This window comes from Barbus barbus, assembly GCF_936440315.1.
Source record: "Barbus barbus genome assembly, chromosome: 36".
Taxonomy (NCBI): Eukaryota; Metazoa; Chordata; class Actinopteri; order Cypriniformes; family Cyprinidae; genus Barbus; species Barbus barbus.
Window position 1 is genome coordinate 25,227,886 of NC_136714.1, and position 24,760 is coordinate 25,252,645.

The 24,760-nt window shown below is 32.9% G+C and overlaps 3 protein-coding genes across 6 annotated transcripts in view; all 3 read right to left on the bottom strand.

Annotated features, from left to right (window-relative positions):
• Positions 1-13,599, bottom strand: part of LOC306856403 (electrogenic sodium bicarbonate cotransporter 1-like) — a 47,804-nt gene extending 34,205 nt beyond the window's left edge. For all 4 annotated transcript variants that reach the window (XM_079395677.1, XM_079395676.1, XM_079395674.1 and 1 more), the window contains exons 1-3: positions 13,218-13,599; positions 3,380-3,450; positions 1,302-1,466 (exon numbers count right to left, since the gene is read on the bottom strand). In XM_079395677.1, the coding sequence (XP_079251803.1) occupies positions 1,302-1,466; positions 3,380-3,450; positions 13,218-13,234 (253 nt within the window). In that variant the 5' untranslated portion in view covers positions 13,235-13,599. The remainder of the gene's footprint in view (positions 1-1,301; positions 1,467-3,379; positions 3,451-13,217) is intronic.
• A 616-nt stretch (positions 13,600-14,215) lies between these two features.
• Positions 14,216-19,943, bottom strand: dck (deoxycytidine kinase). The gene is made up of 7 exons (XM_079395678.1): positions 19,733-19,943; positions 19,112-19,227; positions 17,476-17,669; positions 17,157-17,304; positions 16,957-17,072; positions 16,048-16,147; positions 14,216-15,591 (listed from the first exon to the last, which is right to left on the bottom strand). The coding sequence occupies exons 1-7, from the start codon at positions 19,821-19,823 to the stop codon at positions 15,565-15,567; spliced, it is 792 nt and encodes a 263-aa protein (XP_079251804.1). The 5' UTR covers positions 19,824-19,943; the 3' UTR covers positions 14,216-15,564.
• Positions 19,944-20,122: 179 nt separating this feature from the next.
• mob1bb (MOB kinase activator 1Bb) overlaps positions 20,123-24,760 on the bottom strand; it is a 7,312-nt gene continuing 2,674 nt past the window's right edge. Inside the window, exons 3-6 of the mRNA XM_079394469.1 lie at positions 23,938-24,031; positions 23,727-23,860; positions 21,993-22,156; positions 20,123-21,456 (exon numbers count right to left, since the gene is read on the bottom strand). Coding sequence (XP_079250595.1) covers positions 21,379-21,456; positions 21,993-22,156; positions 23,727-23,860; positions 23,938-24,031 — 470 coding nt within the window. The 3' untranslated portion in view covers positions 20,123-21,378. The remainder of the gene's footprint in view (positions 21,457-21,992; positions 22,157-23,726; positions 23,861-23,937; positions 24,032-24,760) is intronic.

Consider the following 24,760-nt stretch of genomic DNA (forward strand, 5'->3'; position numbering starts at 1 on the left):
TACATATCAAAGACTTTTTAACACGCTCTGCCTTTTTCTCTCTGTGCATTTTAGCACATTTGCAGCCACGCTCAGCTAATCTAAGCTAAACTAGCCAAAGCCGGGTGATTGTTTTCCTCCCCCAGTGGCCGGAAACGGCCCTTCAGGAGAAAATAAGGCTGGGTTGTACTCAAAAGAGAGGGAAAGAACATCCCTCTGGTCCACGTCTGGCTCCGTACCTCCTAACCTGGGCTAAAAGTTAACACTTCTTACCACAAGTGGCTAGAATTACCCATTATACCACCAGCATATACTCAAACTAGCAGCATTGCGGCGATCAGCTGACCGTTAATGCTAAATCCAGCCACAAATCCGCTCCATGAGAAGCCCTACATACTATTGATGTGAGAAATGTGTTTGTTAGTTTAACCCAGTGACTTACTGTAAGTACTGACTGTGTGAAATGTGTGATTCTCACAGGATCGACAGTCAGAGAGAGCGCCGGAGTGGGTTCATCGAGGATAAGCGCAGATAAAGGTGACTATGCACTTGTTTAGCTCCATGCTTTGCCTTTTCAGCCATGTCACTGATTAAGATTAGCACACACAAAATAATAATAGAAATAATATGTCCAAACATCTTGCGTTTCTATTCTCGTTATTCTCTTTTTACACAGATTTTTACTAAAAAAATATTATTCTATATTTTTATTATATTATATAATTAATTCTGCAAATACTGATGCCATGACATACAAACACTTGACAATGATAATATATACTAAATTAATTTAATATATACTAAAACACATTCATATGATTTAAATATATATTATATACGTCACATTATATATATAGATATTTTTAAATAATGCTAATAATTAATAATTACTTTTTATTAAATCATTTACATTATTTAAACATAAATAAGCAAGCAGTAATGTTTTCTTTTTTTGCATTAAACTACTGACATTTGGGGTGAAAATGTGCTTATTCATCATGAAAATAATATTTTAATGGTCCTAAAATTCGTTTAATTTACAGTGGTGTTATTTTGAAGTGAAATATTTTGTTATATTTTCCCATCAGAGTTCATTTCAGGCAGGATAGATGAGGAAACTGAAGAAAATTGCTGATGAGCTCCCGCAGAGAGAAAGATTATCAGCAAATAATTACTTAAGTTTGGCAAACAAAGCTTCAAGGGTTTGAGGTTTTGGGCAGGAAATGGTGAAACAAAAGCGCTATTCAGATCATATTGATACCACAGGCCTACAGCAGTGAAGTGAGTGCATGATGGGCGGGTTGTCTTCATTTGTGACTTACTGAGAGGTTTGAGGATGCTGGAGGACGGATCGCCTGCAGTCTCTGTGTCGCTGACGTTTTCCGTCAAACGCTCTCTCCTCTCTTTGTGATTGGATCGTCGTCTGTGTCGACGACGGTGACGGTAACTCTTGGGCACGTGAACTCCAATGTAGACTGTGTGATGACCTACACACACACAAACACACACATACATATATATCAGAGTGACAGCTTCTACATTAAAGCCTAAAATAGATCACAGTCACATACAGATAAACAAAAAAGACTAATAATCCTGCTTTGGTAACTACTGTGTTTTATACAAATAATAACTGAACAACAACTCTTAATTCTTTGAAAGAACTTGCACTAATAAATCATACACAATAAGACCAGGAGCATGGATAAGAAAGCGTTGCTGTGTTTGCATGTGTTTGTTTTTTCTCAGAAGGAAAATCTGACCCATATCTCACACTTGTTAGATTATAGATAAATGCCAACGACTTCCTGTACAGCTGATCAGGCAGGAAATGGCAAGACATCTCCAGGAAGTGAATTTCAAAACAGAGAGAACACACACTTAGATAAACACACACCCACAGAACAATGTAAGGACTTATAAAGCCACTAATCAATCCAGTCATCCGTCAATCACGCTTCAGTCAGCTTTCACTGCATTCATCGCAAGTTTAACTTTAAACAAATATATCTAAATGTTATCTGATGTGTGTGTGTGTGTGTGTGTGAGACCATCATGTGAAGGTCCAAAGTTCAGTGAGGACGGGAGAGGGAGAAGCAAATATAGAAAGAGCATAAGTGTGTAAAAAGCTCATGTTCGCGAATGTGTTTGTTCTGCTTTTGATGTGCAGATATTTTTAGACGTCTGAACCTGTATTTGTACATTCTACATCTGAGAGTGGAATTCACTCACTCAACCGTGTCCAGTCATTTATTTGCACACTGTTTGTGTTGTTTCAGCACATGATTTATTTTAGGAATTATTTGGGCTGCAAACACGGCCACAAAAATGAGGCTGCAAAACTGAATATGGCCCACACTGTCAGTATTATATTCAATAAATACATTTAAATTATTACATTAATTATTAAATTAGTATTCCACAAATTGCATGCATTTCTGTGATGAGCTTCATTTGCATGGAAAGAGGCATGACGATATTTAAATTTAACTCTAGAATACAGCTACAAACAGTTAAATTGATCCTACAGAGTGATTTTTTTAAACATATTTAATCTATAAAATATTAATAAAATATTTAATGTACTTCTCAAAATGTCAAAGTTTCCAAAAAAAACACATAAATGGGATCGATTTAATAAATTATATTATATTCAAATAGATTTATTTAATTTTATTATATTTTTATCAAATATTATATTTATAATGTTTTTTAATCAAAGATTGTATTTATAATTTTTTTCTATACATTTTATATGTATATTTTTATACTTTTTTCTTATTTTATAATGTTACATATAATATTTATATATAGTACAGAACTACATATTTTTATTCATCGTGATATTTTTCATAGGTTTTCTCAAAAATATAATTTCTTAACATTCAATGAATATAAATCAAATATCTGGTTTGTGTTATATAGATTTCATACTTCCTGCACTAGAAAAAAAAACAGACTACAAATATTAAAAAAAAGGAAATTCATATACAAGTTTTGTTATTATTTTATATTTTTATCATAAAATGTCATTAAATATGCACATGATGCAGTTGAGATGGTTTGACTTCCGTATGTGAAAAAGATAAAGGGTTTTGCGCTAAAATACGATGCACTTTTAGTCAAATCATCCTGAATTGTAGAAACAGATTAAGTGTGTGTGGATTCAGACAGTAAAAATCTTCACGTGTAGAGCTTTAGTATGTTAAATCTGCAGCGCTCATAATCCTCTCCTGCCCTTAAGAACAAATTACTATCTATACAGGAATAAAAAAACAAAACTGCTGGCAGAGAGAAGACAGAGACAGGAGTGAAAGTGAGCGTGACTCCACAGTCGTCACTGAGACACAGGAGATCCAATATCCCACTATATTTAAGTGTGTGTGTGTGTGTTTCGTACCCTCAACCTCTTCATCACACATGTTTTTGATATAAGACGCTCCTCTGTCCACTATGGCTTCATCCTCCATTCTGAAAAACACAAAAACAGACAGAAAGGCAAAGTCAGACAGTATTTTTGTCAAAATACGAAACCAGAATCAAGCAGACTTTATCTAGAAAGAGCAAGCATGTTTAATCTCGCACGATTCTCAGAACAGTGTTTCTTCTGAAGAAGATCAGTCACTTGTGTTTTAATCTTCCCTTTCACCTTTATTTGTTTATCAGGCCTGTAAACCTGAAGCAGTCCAGTTTCGACTCAAGTCATCACACGTCTCTCACTGATGTGTTGGATGACTCCAGGTTGAACTTGAAGCAATCCAAAAAAAGGATAGGACCCAAATAACACCTTAGCAACCACATAGCAATGCCCTAGCAACCACCCACAATATGATAATATGCTAGTGGAAAGTTTTGCATGGTAAACACTGCTCATATTTTCTTTCGAAAATCTGTATTGATATTAAATAACATGCTTTCCACTTAAAGCATGTCACAAAGAAATATTGTAGTTGATCAATGTGGATCAAGTCTCGTTTTGTTGTTTTTTTTCACCAAGGCTATAATTATTGGATTAAAAATGCGGTAAAAACAGCAAAATTGTGAAATATTATTAGAATTTTAAAGAACAGTTTTTTATTCTGATCTATATTAAAATATAATTTACTCTTGTGATGCAAAGCAGAATTTTTAGCAGCCATTACCCCATAAATGCACAGATAAAAAAATAATAGTTTTAAGTCAGTTATTTCTATCTTTTGCTGTAGTGTGTCAATAGGAAATATGACTAAATAAATATTCTCACTTCCAACTCTGTTATTTGAACAGAGAGGTCAGTGGTGTTACTTTCACAGCTTGTCTCTGATCTCCATGCACACATCTCTTCATTCATGTTACACAATCATTTCATTGAAGCATGCATTATCCTTCCTCGCTTAGACAGAAATGAAGAATTCACAGTAGGCCTAGATCTCATTTATCCCCGCTTCATCTCCTCTCGTCTGTTCTTTAGAATGACAAGAAAAGGCCAGGTGGTCGTGTAACCTGCTGGATTTGATATGTTATCCTCTAGTGATTAATATATATTAAACACGAGCCGAATGCATTATAATCTGTGGGTTTATAATAACCGCTCACACACCTTGAGGAAGCCAGACTGCCATGTGCACATAAATGTTGGATCAGCATTTGACAATCGGATTTCTGGCAGTTTGTATATATAAAATTACAGTAAATTATACTATTTTGGTATTTGTTGATCGTTTTATGCTGACAGAAATCTTAAAATCTCTCATCTCTCAGAGGAATATCATGAAGCTAAAGCAAATACAAGCAGTAAAGGTGTGCAAGTGACTGACGCACGAGCTCCCAGCAGCCCTTGCACCATGTTTACCTATTCAGAGGTGGGACAAATGACTGATAACAGCATTTCCACTGATAACAGCAATTTTTCTCCTGCCAATAACACGCGTGACACAGAAGCTGCAGCGGTTTCACTGAAGTAATCAGTCAAAGAGGAAACGAGGTGTGAGAGCTACAGAATCCCACAAATGCTTCCTGGGGTCAAAGGTCGCGTGCAGTCTGACGCCTGAAGTGGGAACGTGGTTTATTAGGTGCTCGGGACGGTCACTGAACCCTGTTCTTGAGCTCAATAATGACATGACTATTAAGTTTAGTATTTTTATAGATACTATACCCTGCACTAAATACATTTAATGAAAATTGACTCTCAGAGCAAAAACTGAAGCATAGCCACATCATTGTGTAAGTGGGATTTCAGCAGAGCTTTTAATAAGACCTACTGATCTTTAAATCCTTCTCATATGTTCTAATTCCTCAAATGTTACGGCTTCTGTGGGAACGCCAATTTGTTTCAGTTTAATCCGGTTTACTTGCCACTTTTTTGGTGTTTACAGTTAACTTTATGAGCCACGAAAACAAGTGATTGTAAAAGTAACAGGACCGTTACACAGTCCAGGAATCTCAATGACATTAATATTTAGCTTTTTGCATTTAGCATAAGACCAAATCATTACCCAGAGAGAAAAGGATTTACAACTTCTCCCAGTGAGATAAAGTCAAAAGAATCGTTCTGTTAAATTGATTCTTTTAACAGAATCAGATTTTTTTTTTAAAGAAACTATTACTCTTATTCAGCAAGGATGCATTAATTTGATCAAAACTTACAGTAAAGACATTTATTATTTATTCTGCACTAAATATTAGGATATTAGAATGATTTCTGAAGGATCATGTGACACTGAAGACTGGAAATTCAGCTTTGCATCACAGAAATAAATTACATTTCAAAATATAATCAAACAGAAACCAGTTCTTTTAAATTGTAATAACATTTCAGTTTTTATTTTTGATAAATAAAAGCAGCCTTGGTGAGCAGAAAATACATTTTTTCAAAAAAAAAAAAAAGTACTGACACCTAATTTTGAACCGTAGTATATATACACTAATAATACATTATTTACTTTAATTAAATATCATTAAATATTAAATATCATTAAATATCTCATTTTTGGTTCTATAGCAGAAAACGAGTGTACACTGAGTGTGCATAAGTGACTAAATCTTCATTTTGGGTGCAAATTTAAACATGAACTCACACAGTTGAGGAATAATCCTGTACCATTCCCAGCAGCCATTGATTGGCTGTATAATGTCTTAGCGGTTCGTTTAGTTTGCTTTAGCCAGGTGTTTAGCTAGAGTTTAGTGCAACGTCTGTTTGAGGCATTTGGAGGAGCAGATGGTGTAACAGTCAGGCCGAATGGTGTAGATTTCTTTAAATCCCAAGCAGCTCGAACCAGTTAATCATTCCATCTGACGACGGAGCGGGAACACAGACGTCATAAAACACAGACGAGGAGAGAAAGTCCAAAACACACCTGAGACTCTCGATACAATCAATAACACCATCCTATACTAAACAAGAGCCATTGATGGGACTGATTGTTGTGTTTGTTCTGGTTCAATTGAGCAATAGGTTTTAGAAGTTGGAGCTTTTAAATAAAATAATACTTTTATTCAGCAAGGATGTTTTAAAATGATCAAGTGACTGTAAAGACTTTTAATTATTTCTGTTTTAATGATATATCTTTATTTCAGACTCAAGGTCCATATAAAAAGAAAAAGGGAAAAAAAACAACAAAAAACAGCATACAGCATGAATAACAACAACAATTTACATCTAATATCCATATAAATAAATGCTGTTATTTTTAAGGGGTTGACTGTTTTCAACATTGATAATAATAATAAGTGTTTCTTGAGCAGCAAATCAGGATATTAAACTGATTTCTGAAGGATCATGTGACACCAAGGACTGGAGCAATGATGCTGAAAATTCAGATTTGATCACAGAAATAAATTATATTTTCAAATATATTCAAATAGAAAACAGCTATTTTAAATTGTAACAATTTTCCTGTTTTTACTGGATTTTTGATCGAATAAATGCAGCCTTGGTGACTTCTTTTTCACAAAGATGAACAAAATCATACCCCAAACTTATGAACAGTAGCATAATTTAATTCATAACCAAGCCCAACTAAGTTTTTCTGTTGAATAGCATGGCTAATGTGTCCCTACGTGAGACTAGACCGCCACTAACCACCATAAACCAGCACAGACTAATGCGGAACTGAACTGAAATCCGGATCATTTTCTCCGGTCATCTACACCTATTTTCCTCATTCCACGTCTATCTTCCTCATCTCGCCTGAGCATTTCCTGTCAGTCATATAGCCATTCTTTTCATTTCGTAGAAGGCTTCCTTTGTTTCCTACAGGACTTTATCTCTCTGCTGTCTCTACCTCAAATTATGTTTGCTTCCTAGTGTTTTGTTCTCTCTCTTTCCAGTCTACCTCTCCTGCTTCAGCATAGCTGCACGCTGAGGGACGGGATCAGGACGCAGGGATCACTGGGAATAAATCTGCTTTCTTTAACAACTTACACAACACTGTAGTCCAATCTTAAACAAACGATTACAAGGTTTCTTAATTAAACACATTAACAGTGTTCTATAGTAAGAAACTAGAAAAGCTGTCTAACACCCAGCATTACAACATGAAGGTCTTGTAAGGGGGTCTGTGGTTTGACTGATACTGAATTTAGAACATAATATCTATATATATATATACACACACATACACACAAAGTCCTATACATACATACATTTATATAAAGTAGAATTTTGGTAATTGTAGATATTTTATTTTAAAGAAATTTCTGTTTTATATAAGCATTTCTTTGAAATGACATTTATTAATCAAATTTGTTTTACAATTATTTTAAAGAAACGGTCTCATACATATATTTCTTTCAAATGATATTTAGAAATACAATTTAGATTTTTATCATTATAAAGATATGTTGTGTGTTTACATTTCTTTGAAATGGCATGATTTTTTTAGCATTTTAAAGAAATAAACTGTATAAAATAAAACTAAATTTACATTTACATACATTTTTTGCACATATTTCTTTAAAATGTAGAAAAAAATTATTTTATTTTAAATTAAGAATTTATTTAAAATCATTTAAAATGTTTCACATGCATATAAAATATTTAAAAAAATTCAATAATTTTTTTTTTAAATGTAGTTAATGGATTTAAAAACAAATAATAAAAAAAGTTATATAATCTGATAAGTAATTTGGTTGTTTCTACAGTGCAAAATAACATTAAACAGATTTCTGTCACAATTTAGTGACACATATAGTTAATTTAGAAACTAGGTCAACACTTGTTCACCATAATGAAATGTATGTTAATGTTATGAAAGATTATACAGCTTTACTGAAGATTATACAGTAATTATGCTGAGAATTTCAAGCATTTGGGGTCCTGGGGTCATAAAAGAGTCACAATCTCTCATATAACAGACAAATGAAAAAGTAAATGTGTTGGTCATCTTGCACAGAAACTCTAGATGGATTCCACACACTTCAGCGCTGGTCACTTCATAGACACCCATCAGTGAATATTTGTGAAGCGAGCGTAAACACACAGCAGGCAAACACTTCCAAACGCCAAAACACAGTCTGCTATAGACAGCTGGACCCCAACAAGCTCCGAACTGTGTGATGACCTCAGACTGATGAAGAGGAGGAACACAGCGCTGATCTCAAGACGAGAACTAATCTCAAATATCAAGCTGAGACATTAAGGGGTTAAACAAAATGACAAGTCATTGATTTAAAGTCAACATGAAATTGCAATCGCAACCCACTGTATTTCTAATGCCCTATTTATGAATGAAACAGAATATTTAATAAGACAAAATGAGCATGATTTGATCAGGAAATGATTGGATGTTCAAAAAGAGTCAAGTTCAGCCTCCAGAGCATCTCTATGTATTCAAATCGATCTTTATTTGCTATTATTGCCATAACATGTAAAAAAATTAATTAAATAACTCAAATTGATGTTAACGTAAAACTACTAAAAAGTTTTGTTCACTGAAATAAAGTTGAATGTAAAACAAAATTATAAAATAAAAATTTTTATATTTATGTATACATTAATTTTATGTACATATACAGTTGAAGTCAAAACTTTACATACACCTTTCAGAATCTGCAAAATGTTAATTATTTTATCAAAATATGAGGGATCTTAATTTATGGCTTTTCTTTCTGGAGCATCAGTGAGCGTTTGAACCTTCTGTAATAGTTGCATATGAGTCCCTCAGTTGTCTTCAGTGTGAAAAGATGAATCTCAAAATCATACAGTCATTGTTGGAAAGGGTTCAAATACACAAAAATGCTGGAAAACCAAAGAATTTGTGGGAGCTGAAGGGTTTTTCTGAAGAACAGCAGGCAGTTTAACTGTTCAGGACAAACAAGGGACTCATGAATAACTATAACTAAACAAAAAAACACAGCTGTGGATCGTTCAGGTAACAACACAGTATTAAGAATCAAGTGTATGTAAACTTTTGAACAGGGTCATTTTTATAAATTCAACTTATTTTCTCTTGTGGACTATATGTAAACATCTTTTATGTGAAATCTTATTCAGGTCAGTAATAAAATAAACAATAACATGCATTTTGCATGATCCCTCTTATTTTGGTAAAATAATTAATATTTAGCAGATTCTGAAAGGTGTATGTAAAGTTTTGACTTCAACTGTATACACATACATACACACACACTATATTGTGTTTGGTGATGAGTTTTCGGCTCAAGGTCTGCATATAAAGTCACACCAGAGGTGTTCAGCTGATATTAGGACTTGGCTTTCTGCAGACCAGTCAAGTTCTCCCACACTGACTCAATCAATCATGTCTTTTTGAACCGTGCCTTATACACAGAGACACTGTCATGTTAATAGAAAAGGGTCCTGTCCAAACTGTTGCAATAAAATTTAGAAGCACACTATTCCCTAGAATATCATTATATGCTTAAACATTAAGATTTGTACTCATAGAAATTACTAAAGTAGTCAACCCTGTTTATTAGAAGGGGGTGACCCAATACTTTTGGCAATATAGTGTATGTGTGTGTATATATTATATACACACATACATACACAGACACACACACACACATACATATATATATATATACACATACAAACATACACATTCAGCTGGTGGCTAAAAAAAGGCTGTATTACTTAAAACAATAAATGTAAGTTTAAATATCTATTTTGCTATTGGTTAACACAATTTTCCCCACTTACTTGGCCTAGATGACATCATCTCAAAATGAAAGCCATTTCAAAGCAAATTGTTACATTATTAAAAGAAATTCCTACATGTACTGATGAATAACAGTAAGTACAGGAACATGTTTTAAAGCGAAAGAGACCGTTTTGAATTCATGCTGACTTTAAATCATGAGTGTGAAACCAGCTGGCCCTTGTCAAAACCGCTAGAACTTCACGTACAGTAGATCCAGTCTGATACATAAATCTTTCTATTTCAGAATTCGGCGTATCGCTATAGTATTCCAGCAAGCTCAGGGTCGCTCCTGTCTGTCATTCACACATGACCTCAGTTTCAAGGAGAAGAAGAGAGATATCAGGAAGCATGGAGAGCATATCTGAGGACATTCCACTGTGACTCTGCATTTCCACTTATCTTCTGATGAAAGTTCCTTTCACAATACCTGCACAGGTAACTCTCAACAGCAGGAAGCCATGTGCTTCAGAGCGATCGATAAATCGCACAGGCAGATAAGCCTGAGTGAATGAGGAAAACGTCTACATTTTTCTTAAGAAATGCCGGCTATTCTAGTTCTTTCAGGTTACAGATTCAAAATTGCACTAATTTTAAGTACCACAGACTTGTAACGGTGTCGTTATCTTGAACTAAAACTAGTACATTTTTTGGTAATTAAAATAAATGAAAAGAAAAAAAGAAATTAGATGAAGAACTTTAAATATTAAAGTATTTTTTTTTTTTTTTTTATAAAATAAAATGTGATAAGTCACCTTCAGTGAAAATTTTAAAGGCCACCCTGGGCATTAACTGAAATAAATATGCTTAATTACTAAAGTTGAATAATAATTAATAATAACAATAATAGTTGAATAAGTACTAAAATTACTAAAACAATAGATCAATAAAAATAAATCAGAAATAAAAAGGTTAATTCAAAATAATAATAAATAGTATATATATATATATATATATATATATATATATATATATATATATATATATATATATAAAATATAATAGCATAATCCTAAAATAACACTGCTGTTTAGACATGGTTATACCATGATATTCTTGATAAGATAATTTTTTTGGACATGTACCACGGTAATACCATGACATATATACAATGTATTCTTTGAGTACCATATCAATACCTTATCAAAAATGGCATCACATGGTATTGATATGTTTCTTTGAAATATGGCACTCCAAGGTACTTAAAAATCCTTACTATAGTCTAAAATGATCATAAATGAACTACTAGTATTTTCTGTAAGGGTTAGTTTACCAGAAATGAAAGTTAGTGCTTATTAAAGTGTAAAAATCTAAATGTAGTTAGCACTGCATAAGAAACTAGACACTACATGATCCATTCACTCTCATCTGAAGAGCCCAGCTGGGTTTTTTTATGACAGCACAAGCTGCACTGAACTAAACAGAGATCGAATCCCCTGCATTATATCAGCCACTGTTTCTGGAACGCTCAAGACACATTGCTTCTGGACGCTAAGGAGCTAATTGGTTTTGACAGGAGCTTCTTAGTAAAAGATTACATTGACCGCTCAAGCCACGGCTTCAGGGAACCTGTAAAGAGGGTGACTTAAAGCAGCACGGCTTGGCAGTAACATTAGAATGAATGGAGTTAACTACATCATACATCATGTGTCAGCGGTGGAAACCCCGATCAGCCTCTGGAGACCTCTTGAGGGATTTCATTCACTTAAAACAAAGACAGTTCTTGGGTTTCATTTGTGTTGTTGATCAAGAACCGTTTTTGGCTCTTTAAGGTTCAGCATATTGGTTTCTGGGAAATGAACAAAAAAAAAGTTCTCTGAAAGCCAAAACGCTCTTGATGTTTCATTGCAGGTTCATGTTCTTGGGCAAAATGGTTCTTGATTATCCAGAGATCTTCAGATCAGCATATTGATTTCTGGTCTCTAGATTATCAGTATAGTTGTTTTTCTAAAGAAGTAGGGAATAAAAAGTGATTGTGGAACCTGAAGACGTTCTCTGATGGAATTAAACAGTTTTGGTTATTGTTGCGGATCAAGAACAGTTTTGGCTCCGTTCCAATCTATCGGTTTCTGGGTTCTGAAGCACCAAGTTCACAGATTTTTTCTAAAGAACTGAAGAATAAAATGTTCTAGAACCTCAAATGACTCCAACACTTTATGATTCTTCAGAGAACCAACAAGCTTTTCATGTTTCACTATAGGTTCTAGGGAAAATGGTTCTTGATTATCTAGAGTTCTTCAAATAACATAGTGACTTCTGGGCTCAACATTTTTTAGTATAAAAGTTTTTCTAAAGAAGTAGAGAATAAAAAGTGATTGTGGAAACTGAACAGGTTCTCAGATGGAATTAAACACTTTTGGTTCTTGTTACTGATCAAGAACAGTTTTTGGCTCTCTAAAGTTCAGCATATTGGTTTCTGGATTCTGAGGCACCAGGTTCACAGATGGTTAGTTAATAAGCAGAGAATAAAAGGTGATCATGAAAACTAAACCGGTTCTCTGATGAAATTCAACACTTTTGGTTCTTCTTGTTGATCATAAACAGCTTTTGTTTCAACATATTGGTTTCTGAAGTGCCAAATTCATAGATTAGTTTCCAGAGATTTGATAAACCTCAAACGGTTTTGCTATGCTCTTAAAAATAACATTTCCTAAAGGAAAACACAGATTAATTATTTCGCCAAAGGAAAGTTAACCATATTTTTTAAGGATATTTTTCTATTATAAAGAACCTTTCATGCGATAGAAAGATTCTTCATTGAACCACTGATACAAGAACCTTTATTTTTAAGAATTTTCATCAGTGGTTCCTGTTATAAGAAACTATTATGATGTTGAATATGTCCACGAGCTGTCAAGCATATGCAAATGCCCAGTTTAATGTCTTTAATAGATAGGCTAATAACCTCCGTCCCTGAAACCTGAAGCTCTAACCGCACAGACTCGGAGCAGATCTGTTGCTCTGTCCAGAAGGATACTGTTACACCTTTACTTTCTGGTAAAGCAGCAGGACACATCCAGGGTGGGAGGGCTGTTTTCAATCCTCTCATGAAAACACAACCGATTTCGACTGGGATGATTACATACAAATAAAAGTACTCACTTGTTTTTGTCGCTCATGTTGACCGTGCCGTGCGCGTCCTCTTCTACCAGAGACGCTCTTACTTCTCCTTACGCTGAATTAAAGTGCGTCCAGGCTTTAGAAAGACTTTCAAAATACGCACAAGTGCGAATTCGCTCCAAGTTCAGCGTGTCTGAATGCGTAAAGACAGGAACACATACAGAGACTCACTTCTGTTTGTCTGGAGCCAGAGATAACTCGCCTCTGCTTCTACTAACTACAATGCATTCAGTCACTCCAGCAGTCATAACGCAACAGGCTCATGAACTCTCTCCGTCCCGTCGGAAAACGCTCCACGTTGCGCGTAAACCTGCTCGCGTCGCGCTGCGCTCGTCTCGAGTCTTGTTCCATATTTAAAGATCTCGCCCTCCTCCAGCGTGACGCAGCAGTGGGAGGATGAGACACGAGAGGTCAGCATGTGAGATGCAACAGTGAATACTTGCATCCGCTCCGAAACACTGTGCACACGAGTGGACAGGAACACATCTGAAAAATACTCAAGTTCACAGTTAGGAAACCTTTATGCAATATATAAATAGCATATACATGGAATTAAATACGCGTAAGTGAAGCATAAAAGTTTGCTTTTATGCTGTGTAACATGACTTTAGCAAGCAATATATATGTTTACATACAGATATACATTAAATACGCGTAAGTGGAGCATAAAAGTTTGCTTTTATGCCGTAGCATGACTTTAGCAAGCAACATGTTTATAATATAATATACATATGAATATATATATATATACACACTATATATATGCGTGTATGTATATGCATGTGTACACACACAGATATATATTAAATATGAGGTGAAGCATATATTTATAAGCAAATCTAAACATTGTTACACATACATTCATATTATACATGATAAATATAAAAAATATCTATATGCTCTAAATGATGAGCCAAATTTGTAAATTAATATAGTCAAAATAATACATAATATAACTGTTAATAAACAAACTGGGTTTTGATGTTGGAAATATTCAAATAATCTTTAATGCACAGTAATATGACTTATAATTTAAATCAATACACATATTATAAGACTATATGATTATGATATAACATAAATTAGATCTATCTATCTGTATAAGAACTTTTCCTGGAATGATGATTCTATTTTCCAAACCACTAAACCCCTAAAGATAAACATGATTATTGAGCACCTGATTCTTGCAGACATACCAATATTTGTTCCAAATCATTTAGAAAAACTCCAAGAAATTCATCCAGTTTAAGTTTCACACATTTCTGGAAAACCTTGTTGTACTTAAAATCCTGAGTAATGATTGTGAATACCTCAGTTCTTTCTCATTTATGACAGGAAATGATGACTTAAAATTCAAGGAATAGCATGAGATTCTTGTTTTTAAAGGGCTGTAGAACTACGCCACCAACTGGCCGTTCAGGACAATCAGCACACACCTGTGCATATCACAGTATCACCCAAAAAGCCCTCAGTATTCACTCGCCCTCATGCAGCTCCTGCATACAGGCTTCAAACCGCATGAGGGAGACTGAATGATGATTCAGCTGCTTTTGGGTCAACTATTCCTTTAAAGCCACACAAAGAATACTTTGATTAATGCAGAATGGTTGAACGTATACATTACCATTCAAAAGTTTGAGGTCAGTAAGATTAAAAAAAAAATTAATTAATACATTTATTTAGCAAGGATGCATTAAATTGATCAAAAGTGACAGTAAAGGCATTTATAATGTTACAAAAGATCTCGATTTCAAATAAATGCTGTTCTTTTGAACTGTCTACTTATCAAACAAATCTTGGGAAAAAAAAGGTCAGTTTCCACATTAATATTAATAAGCACGGCTGTTTTCAACACTCAATAATAGGAAATGCTTCTTGAGCAGCAAATCAGTATATTAGAATGATTTCTGAAGGATCATGTGACACTGAAGACTGCAGTAATGATGCTAAAAATTCAGCTTTGCATCACAGAAATGAATTACATTTTACAATATATTCAAATAGAAAACAGTTCTTTTAAATAGTAATAATATTTCACAATATTACTGATTTTACTGTATTTTTGATCAAATAAATGGAGACTTGGTGAGCAAGAGACTTATTTTTGTTCTTTAAAAGAAATAAAGGTGATTATTATTTTTTATTATTTAATTCATGAAATAGAAAAGTAAACAAATTTAAATAACAAAAAAACACTGATAAGTGCTAAATGGACACCACAGTTTCGCACAAAATTTCATAGTTTCAAAAAACAGATCAAAAACAAACAAAAACAAAAAGCCCCACAATGTTACATTATTTGTCCAACATGCACCTTTTATCATTGCAATCACAGAGTGCTCAGAAATTCCTTCACCTGGGGAAAAAAAAATCAAAAATCAAATCACCTTTTAAATTAAAATGGGTTTACTTTAATACATGTATTACTGCACAGTGTGATGCATTCAAAGGCATGCAAAGAAAGTGTGTCTGTGTTCCACATTGGGAATAATGTGTATAAATGCTACAAAGTGTGTGTGTCTAGAGTATAAATCATGTATAACATGCTTTTTCCACAGTATATAATGGTCCCTGTATTGCACCCTCATCATGAGATGTAACTTCAGTTCTGCCACATTTGACAAACATCACTCTTTCACTCATCATATGCTCTGGGTGATGTGCTAGATTAACAATGTAAAAATGTAAATTCAACATTTTATTCATCCCCATGTTATTCTAAGAATCATCAAACATAATGAGGGTGAGTAAAAAAGAAAAAAAAAAGAAAAACAAGAATACTGACTTTTTTATTTTACTGTTTGTGTCATACCTTCTCAATCATATCAGCACACTTGATCTTGTTGTCTTTAAAATCATCATTGACATCCAGGGTAAGAACCGGCACTTCATTCAGATACTCAAACTCCATACTGCACACACACATGCACAATGAGAGTGTATCATTTATTTATTTGTAATATATAATTAATTACATTTTTAGAAATAATTAAATTTATTTAGCTACATTTTACATTCTTAAAAAAGACTGAGTAAAGATTAATAAAAACAAAAATTATATATAAAATAGAAATTAAAGAATATTTTACATCCTTGAAAAAGATCATATTAAAAAATTTAATATAAATTAATTGAATAATAATAATAAATAATTTATTTTTGTATAATCTAATTACATTTTACATTAAAAGTTAAAAATATGTAAATGTACATTAATAAATACAATTTTAAAAATAATTATATACACATTTATGTATCTATATCTACCCATCTATCTATATATAATTAATAGTAGATATTATAAATTATACTATTATTTTTTTTAATTGTTATAACTTAAATGTTTTACACACACACACACATATACACACACACAACCTTTTTAAGGATCTATTTTTAATAATCACTTTTTTGTATAATCTTATTACATTTTTTACATCCATAAGTTAACAAAAATATCTAAATGTAAATTAATAAAAAATTAAATAGTATAATTATTTTTGTATAATCTTGCTATTTAACATCCTTAAAAAGTAAATGCATATAAATATTATATTTATTACAATTAATAAATTTGTAATAATTTATCAATTTATATTATTTACATGGCTAAATTATATTAATTTAAAAATGGCTTTTATTTTTACTGATACTTTGATACCATAAATGAGTGAAGACATTATAATGGCTGGTGTTAGTAGTGTGTGTGTGTGTGTGTTACCTCATTGTCCTGTGCTGTAACCAGCACTCATGTTTATAGTGGAGTTTCTCCAGATATTCCAGTGGAATTCCCTGTTCCTCGTCTCTTCCTCTCAAATGCAATCGCTCCAAACACCTCTGAAACACAAAACTGCCTCGTTTACTCTTTTTGACAGCACAGCAGAATCACTTTAAAGGCCCCATCTGGGTGTGCACTCATACTTCTGGTTTTGCCCGCAGGTAAATGATGCCATCCAGCTCAATGTGCTTCCCAAACTGCTTATGCAGCCAGCTGTGCCAGTCCTGATAGACCGCCCACTCGGTTTCATTCACGCACTCACTTTCATAGAGGTTAGAGGCAAAGATGTACCTGCAACACAACAATCAAAGTGATTAAAGTAAGCCGATTAGTTGATATTTCTATTTATTTGACTTTGTGACATAATGACGGTTGTATAACAATCACAGAGCCTTCATCAACGAAACGAGGAGACGCATTTCAGATGTTTGATAACGGATATTAATACCAGGTGCAGTTTACCTGTCGCTGTACATGGATCGTTCGAAGAACTGCACCGGATTCTCAGCCTCTCGCAGCTTGCCGTTGGTGGATCTGATCTGCGAGCGGATGCGGCTCATGCAGGCGTAGCTCTGGAAGGTGTAGGCCCAGCGCTCGGGCTTCTCGTACATCATCTGCAGCACGTTTCCTCCACTCTTCTGAGAGGTGGTCAATTCCTGAACAAACACATACATGGTATATTGGGCTACATTTGCTAGGCATCTAATATTTTTGTGTCAAATTCCAGACAGAAATTAATCAGATGGGTTTATAAATAAGAATGATATGGCTGATGAAGGTATGCAAATATTGATCAATTCATTATATTTGTTTTTATTTTATATTCTAATTATTAATTATCCATCTATACACACACACACATACATATAAAAAGTAAAATTCAGTACCAAAATTCACAATATTTTTAAAGATTAAATATCCAATATTGATGATATGGCTGATAAATATACAACTATTGATCAATCTATTCATTTTATTTTAACCATTTATTTATATTTTTGTTTATTTTAAATTGTAATTATTAATGCTCTATAAACCTAAGTCATATACTATTATATATTATTAAATTATTCGTGTTTTTAAAGATTAAATATCTAATATTCATCAACATGGTACAGTTAAATAACACATTTTTTAAACCTATTTTAAGTGCAATACAGGGTTATTACAGTTAAGTGAAACCATTAAAAACTGTTCATGAAAATACACGTTTTAAACTTATTTTATTTCAGTGAGTTGCCGAGACAACATCTAATTTTCACTTGATGTATTAAAACTAAAAATAAAAGATTAAAAAACGACACTGACATATTAAAAGTAATGAAAATCACAAAACAGTTTGCATCATGCAAGGACTGATAAACTCTTAATATAAAGACATTAAATAGACATTATATTATTAGATATAAATGGTCTTTTAAAGTGTGATTAGTCTTCTTCACACAAAGCAAGAGGACAGTGACATTTAGAAAACAAACGTGCTAATATAGGTTTAATTGACACTTCAGTAGTGGATCAAATGCCATTCATGTCCAGTGTCCACTGTGAGTTACAGATATAAAGACCAACTTCTTGACACATTTAAAAGAGATACAAGGCCTCTCTCGCAGAAAACACAAACTCCAAGTAAGATTTAATTGATCTAACACTATATTTATCAGAAGTGTGTGAACCAGCAGCTCTGTTCTGCTTGAGTGCTCAGCTGTTCAGGACTAAACCATCTGTTAATTCCCAGGGGGATGAGAGTGTTTGCCAGAGCAGCGCTGGATTACAGGCCTACTTCTCATACTCACACAATACAGTAAACATGTAACGAACAGTGACCACAAAAATATTGATACGTCAGGGCAGATAACAAAAAACATCAAACCAAGTGCCATCTGCACTCAGAAATGAGCCATTCTGGGAATTGCTTTTAACGGAAACTATTATTTACCTGAAAAGTGTGTTTTTTATTTAAAATAAATGCCACTTGGTTTGATATTTTGTTCTCTAATAAGACATATTTCATGCATATTTTGAGAGAATTAATTTTAATACATTTTGGGCAGTCGTAAAGAATAAAATATAGTTATGTTTACAGTATTTTTGACTGTACCTCATGGTCGTTGTGGTGAGTTTGTACATTGCACCATCTAGCGATGGGTTCCGGTACTACCTCCCACTCTCGCTCATATTCATCCAGCAGGCGAACAAACGTGGATTTACCTGCAGCTACAACAGGAAAATATAAGATGAAAATCATATTTGAACACGTTAAGAAGTAATACAAGAACAAACGATAGAAATTTCTTCCACATCTGTCAAATAACCTCTCAAAAAGAGCAGGAAGACGCCGTTTGGCCGGATATGAGATGTCTTACGATTATTCACCACCCAACTTCCGCTATATTCTAACACGATTTTTTTATTTTAAAAGCAAAATGTAAGTTTTCAATAGTCAGAACACGCATAAAAACCAATATTTGCAAAAATATTATAATAAAAAAATATATATCACACATTCATAACAGTTGTTATGAAATGTTCGTCAAGGTCGAGGTCGTCATATAACGTTAAATATTTATTTTCTTCATAAAAGTCAAAACATTAATCTCGCACAATCAGAATTCACTATGAAAGGTGATTTTAATGTTATAAAAAATGGATTTATGGCATTCAGCAGCTATATCCAGCAATGAGATATGCTTTAAAAAAACAACAACAATGAATGTCTTACCAATGTTGCCTTCAATAGAGATACGTTTCAGTCTTTTCTCCAGACTGTCGTTCAGAGGACTGGTACAGGCTCTTTTGGCTGTAGGAGACATATTATCTTCGTGCAATATTGCAGAAATGTACAATAACACTCGGTACAGTTACAGTCAGTTACCAGAGAAACCGGAGGGACGTTAAATTCTGGCGCTTAAACTAAGCTCCTCCCACCGGAAACAGCTGCTTTCAAACCGCATGTGCTTTCCACACCACTTCATTATTATTAAAAGAAAAATCCACTTGAGAACGAATTATAATAATTTATAAAAACAACATTAAAAAGTTACTTCACCTGTAACCAGTTGTTTCATAATATTACACACACACCAAAAAAAAAAAACATACACATGCATAGAAAATGACAAAATGTTAATAGAAGGGTTTTATTTGCTCTATGTACAGCAAAAATAACAACATCAGTTAGTCATATTGTTTTATTAATGTAAACTATAACAATATCAGGAAATCATATACATGTATTTACATCTAATTATTTTACAGTTCAGGGAAAATATATTCTCATTTCAGTGGCAAAAATGCTCTATAAATACTTCATATCTGTTCAATATTAATCAGCGGTTGCCACTTATACACTACAGCACAGTCCAAACCATTAAAGTAAAACTATTACATTCGTGAAACCAGGAACATAAATCAAAGGATTTTTAAACAACTATAAAAGTGTTAATAGAAGAACAGAGATGGAAAAAAGGTTAAAATGGAGGTAAAGAAAATAATATTTCTAACCATAACGACTAATACGACCACACAATAAAGCTAAATTCATCCCATACTGAATATTTCAGAACTGTACTGACCGTATGAAGCATATTTCAAATGGGTACAAATGAAATGCTTTAATAATTAAACCGGTTTAAATATTTAAGAAAAGTTTGGCAACCCAGTTGCATGAAATAGCTGTGGCTTGTGCAAAACAAATATCTTATCAGAGACTTATCATACATTTCTTCTTGTCTCTTTGACACACAGCATAAGATAACGCTTCTCATCCGCACTGTGGGTCCAACAAAGAAGCAATTCCAGCATGCACACTTCATATTTTAATATTCAAAACCTTCATAGTGATCGATATTGAAGACGAAATATAAGGAAGAAACAAGCTCTTATATGAACTTCAAACAATTTTGCCCAATAACATCAGTGAGAATAAATAAGATCATTATTGCATAGGAAAATCGACTTTTAACTCCATCTTTTTGCGGTCAGCATTACAGCATTGAAGAATCAAATGCCTTTTTATACATTCAGCGAATCACCTATTCTCTGCTTCAGCACAGGCACCGTACCGAATCACTGTAGTCTGTAGTTCAGTTCTCACACGTTACAATCCCTCCATACAGTGAGCAAACTAATGTGAAGGACTTAAAATCATACGGAACCGTTTCATCCAGGCATTATGTCACCTAATGCCAAAAATCAGGTTTGATCCATTTAGAAATATCAGTATTGTGCCGTTCCTTCACTTCGCCTAGCAGTGCTGTGGGGTTAAAATCATCTGTACAAAGCAAAAGATAGAAGGAAGAGTCAGAAGAGAGTGCAGGATCACTGTTTGTCTTCATTGTTAACTTCTTTTCTTCTCCTCGTCTCAGTTTATCTGTCTTTTGTAGTGAGTTTCTCAATGAGCTCTTGAAGAGGCGCCAGCTCCTTACGGTCGATCAAGTTAAACTCCTGAAAACAGACAAAATAAGCAGCATTTATTTCAAATTCAGAAACACCAAAACTGTAATACACTTCATAAGTTTGGAATTGGTAAGAGTGTTTAATATTCTCTTATGCTCCTTGAGGCTGCATTTATTTTGACTGAAAGCACAGTGAAAACTGTAATATTGTGAAATATTATTAGAACGGTTTTCTTTTCGAATACAATGTAAAATATAACATTCTTGTGATGCAAAGCTTAATTTTCAGCATCATTACTCCAGTCTTCAGTGTCACATGATGAAGTTTTTGTAAAACAGTCAATATACACAAACTGCTGATGCCATATCATTTGAATACTATATTAAATGCAGATAGTTGCTTGACAACTGTAAGGAGCCTACATTTAGGCTAATAAAATATATTATTTGGCAGAAAAGTTGTTGGTTTTTTTGCCATATTGCTGTTGCTGCCATATAATAAAATCTGTAAACCCATTTAAGCCATGTTTAGGGACTTGTGCAGTTTTAAAGATGTTCATAGTAAGTATAAAGCGGTGACAGCACCTGTACAAAGAAGATGAAGTGTTTGAAAGACGTGTTGAGGTGAGCTTCCTCCTGAAGCTGCATGACTGCGTCAAAGTGTTGATGATATATATGAGCATAAACTCTGAACAAACGCTTCAGGATGGTCTTGGCCACAGACATGAAGTTCTTGGGGAAGGGAACACCTGGACAGATAGAGTTAAATACCACAAGACCTGCTATTATAGAAAGTATATAGTATACATATACACATACATACAGTGTTGGGTGTAACGCGTTACTAAGTACCTAATTAAATTACTTATCCACTGAAAAAGTAAAGTAAGGGATTACTGTTAATTTTTAGGTAATTTAATTACAGTTACTTATAAAGTACTTGCGCTACATACAGTAAATAATTTAAACGGTTCTAAAATCAATATTGAATTTTAAATCTAAATTTACCGTTTAAAGATAAAATTGAATGCATCGGCTTTAACCCTCTACGCGCCGGCGCGTTATTCACAGAGAAACCTTAAATATTCAGATATAGATAAGACTAAAATCAATAGAATCTAAAAAGCTTGAAGTGTCTAATTTTAAATTAACAAATACGAATATTTCTGATTATGTAATCCGTATGAAAGTAAAGCAAGGTACAGTCTTTCCCGTATATGACGCTTGAAGTGTCTACTTTTAAATGAACAAATTCAAATCAAAAACGAACAGGCTATTATCTGATTATGTAATCCATATGAAACTAAAGCAAGGTACAGTCTTTCCCGGATCTGAGCTCATTATATGCAGTCACCTGCGCGCAAACGCCCTCACCTAGATACAAAAAAAGAATATATATATATATATATATATATATATATATATATATATATATAAAATCAAATCAAGATTCATCTCATTTTCATCATTTTTAATGTTTATGAAAGATGTTTTCCTGAACATCTTGCCAAACTGAAATGTATTGTTTATCTTTTAAGCTTTTTTTGTTATTTGTTTGACTCAAATTGAAAGAATAAAGAGTTTCATTTCTATTAAGGTTTATAGGGATTTTAAGATGTAGCCTAATTAGCGATTTGAATAATGAAGTTACTTTTTGAGTAACTAAGTTACTTTTCAGACAGAGTAATTAGTAATTTAAATACAATATTGATGTTGTAATTAGTAATAGTAATTAATTACTTTTTGAAAGTAACTTACCCAACACTGCATACATACACACATATACACACACACACACACACATACACACACACACACACACACACATACATGGTAAAGCTCACATATAACATTCTACAAAATATTCTGCTTTTGTGCAAAAAAAATTGTGTTGAGCAACATGTTTACAGCACAATTTCAAAATATTTATGGCAATAAATATTATTTACAGAGCATCGCTCTGTTAACATTCATCACCATGTTAGGGTTATTACTAAACTAATTAACTAAAATGAAAACCATTAAAAAAAAGTAATTACTTGAAATAAAACAAACATTAATTCAAATAACTTAAAACTTATTTTATTTTAGATTGCTTCAAAGGCAGCATTCCTCATTTTCATTAGTTTAACTTGATGTACTAAAATAAATAAAAATTAAATACAAAAAAAAAAAATATATATATATATATAGACATTTAAAAAACAATAATAATAACTTTAATTCAAATTATAAAGAAAACAGGCAATAATAACAACATCTTATTAATAAAAACTATAATAGTATCTCAATTAAACTAAAATATCGCTGCACCAGTACCTATTTTAGAAGGAAACAGGGTCTCGTCATCCAGCTGGTCTTGAACCCACGTCATCAGATAATCAATGTACTTGGGAGCAGAGCATTTAATAGGCTTTTTAATGTTGGTCCCATCTGCCCAATGATACTCGTATCTAAAGGAAAAGAGATGAGTGATGCAGAGACGAAGACAGCCACAATCATTCATCCCTCACTGTCCAAACACACTAACTTTGGTCCTGCAGACATGACCGGACAGCTGTCCTCAGAGCAGAAATCTGTGATGGTGCCGTACAGCATGTTAATCTGGTTAAAGAAATCCACTGCTGCAGAAACAACCAAACAGAAATATTTAACTTCATTATTATTTCGTGCATGATCGAACTGTAATGCATAATCAGAACTTCTAGTTTGTTAGAAAAGTAGTGCTAAATTTACAGTAAACACAGAGTGAGACCTACTGTACAGTCAGGTTAAAAGTCTGAGACCACATATTAAATAGTTTTTGTTTTATTTAAACATTTAAAACATAAAAAACGTAGGAAACATGACATTCGGAGTTATTTCCAGGTCAAATAAGCAAATTAGTGTCACTGATCATGTGACTGTTTATTTATATTAAACAATCATCAATATAATTGAATCTAATATTTATCTAAATAATATACATACAAAATTTAAAATATTTGAATATATTTATATAATATATTATTTGAATATATATAATATATTATTTGAATATATATATATATATATATATATATATTCAAATAATATATTATATAAATATATTGAAATATTTAAAATTTTGTGTATATATATATATATATATATATATATATATATATATATATATATATATATTTTTTTTTTTTATTATTGTTTGGAAAGCAGATAGATCTACCTTTACAAAAATTGGATGAACTGTTTAAATCTGTTTTAAATCAGAAAATCTAAACACACTGTATCATTTTAATATTGTATTAATGCAGCAAGTTGCTTGACAGCTGTAAAAATCTCTAAATACTTAACAGCAAAAATGTTTGATTATTAAT

Coding starts and splice junctions, on each gene's coding strand:
- dck (XM_079395678.1), bottom strand. CDS start 19,823: ATGTCTCCTACAGCCAAAAGAGCCTGTACCAGTCCTCTGAACGACAGT. Junction 19,228..19,732: donor CTCTATTGAAGGCAACATTG/GTAAGACATTCA, acceptor TTCCTGTTGTAG/CTGCAGGTAAATCCACGTTT. Junction 16,148..16,956: donor TTACAGCACAGGACAATGAG/GTAACACACACA, acceptor GTGTGTGTGCAG/TATGGAGTTTGAGTATCTGA.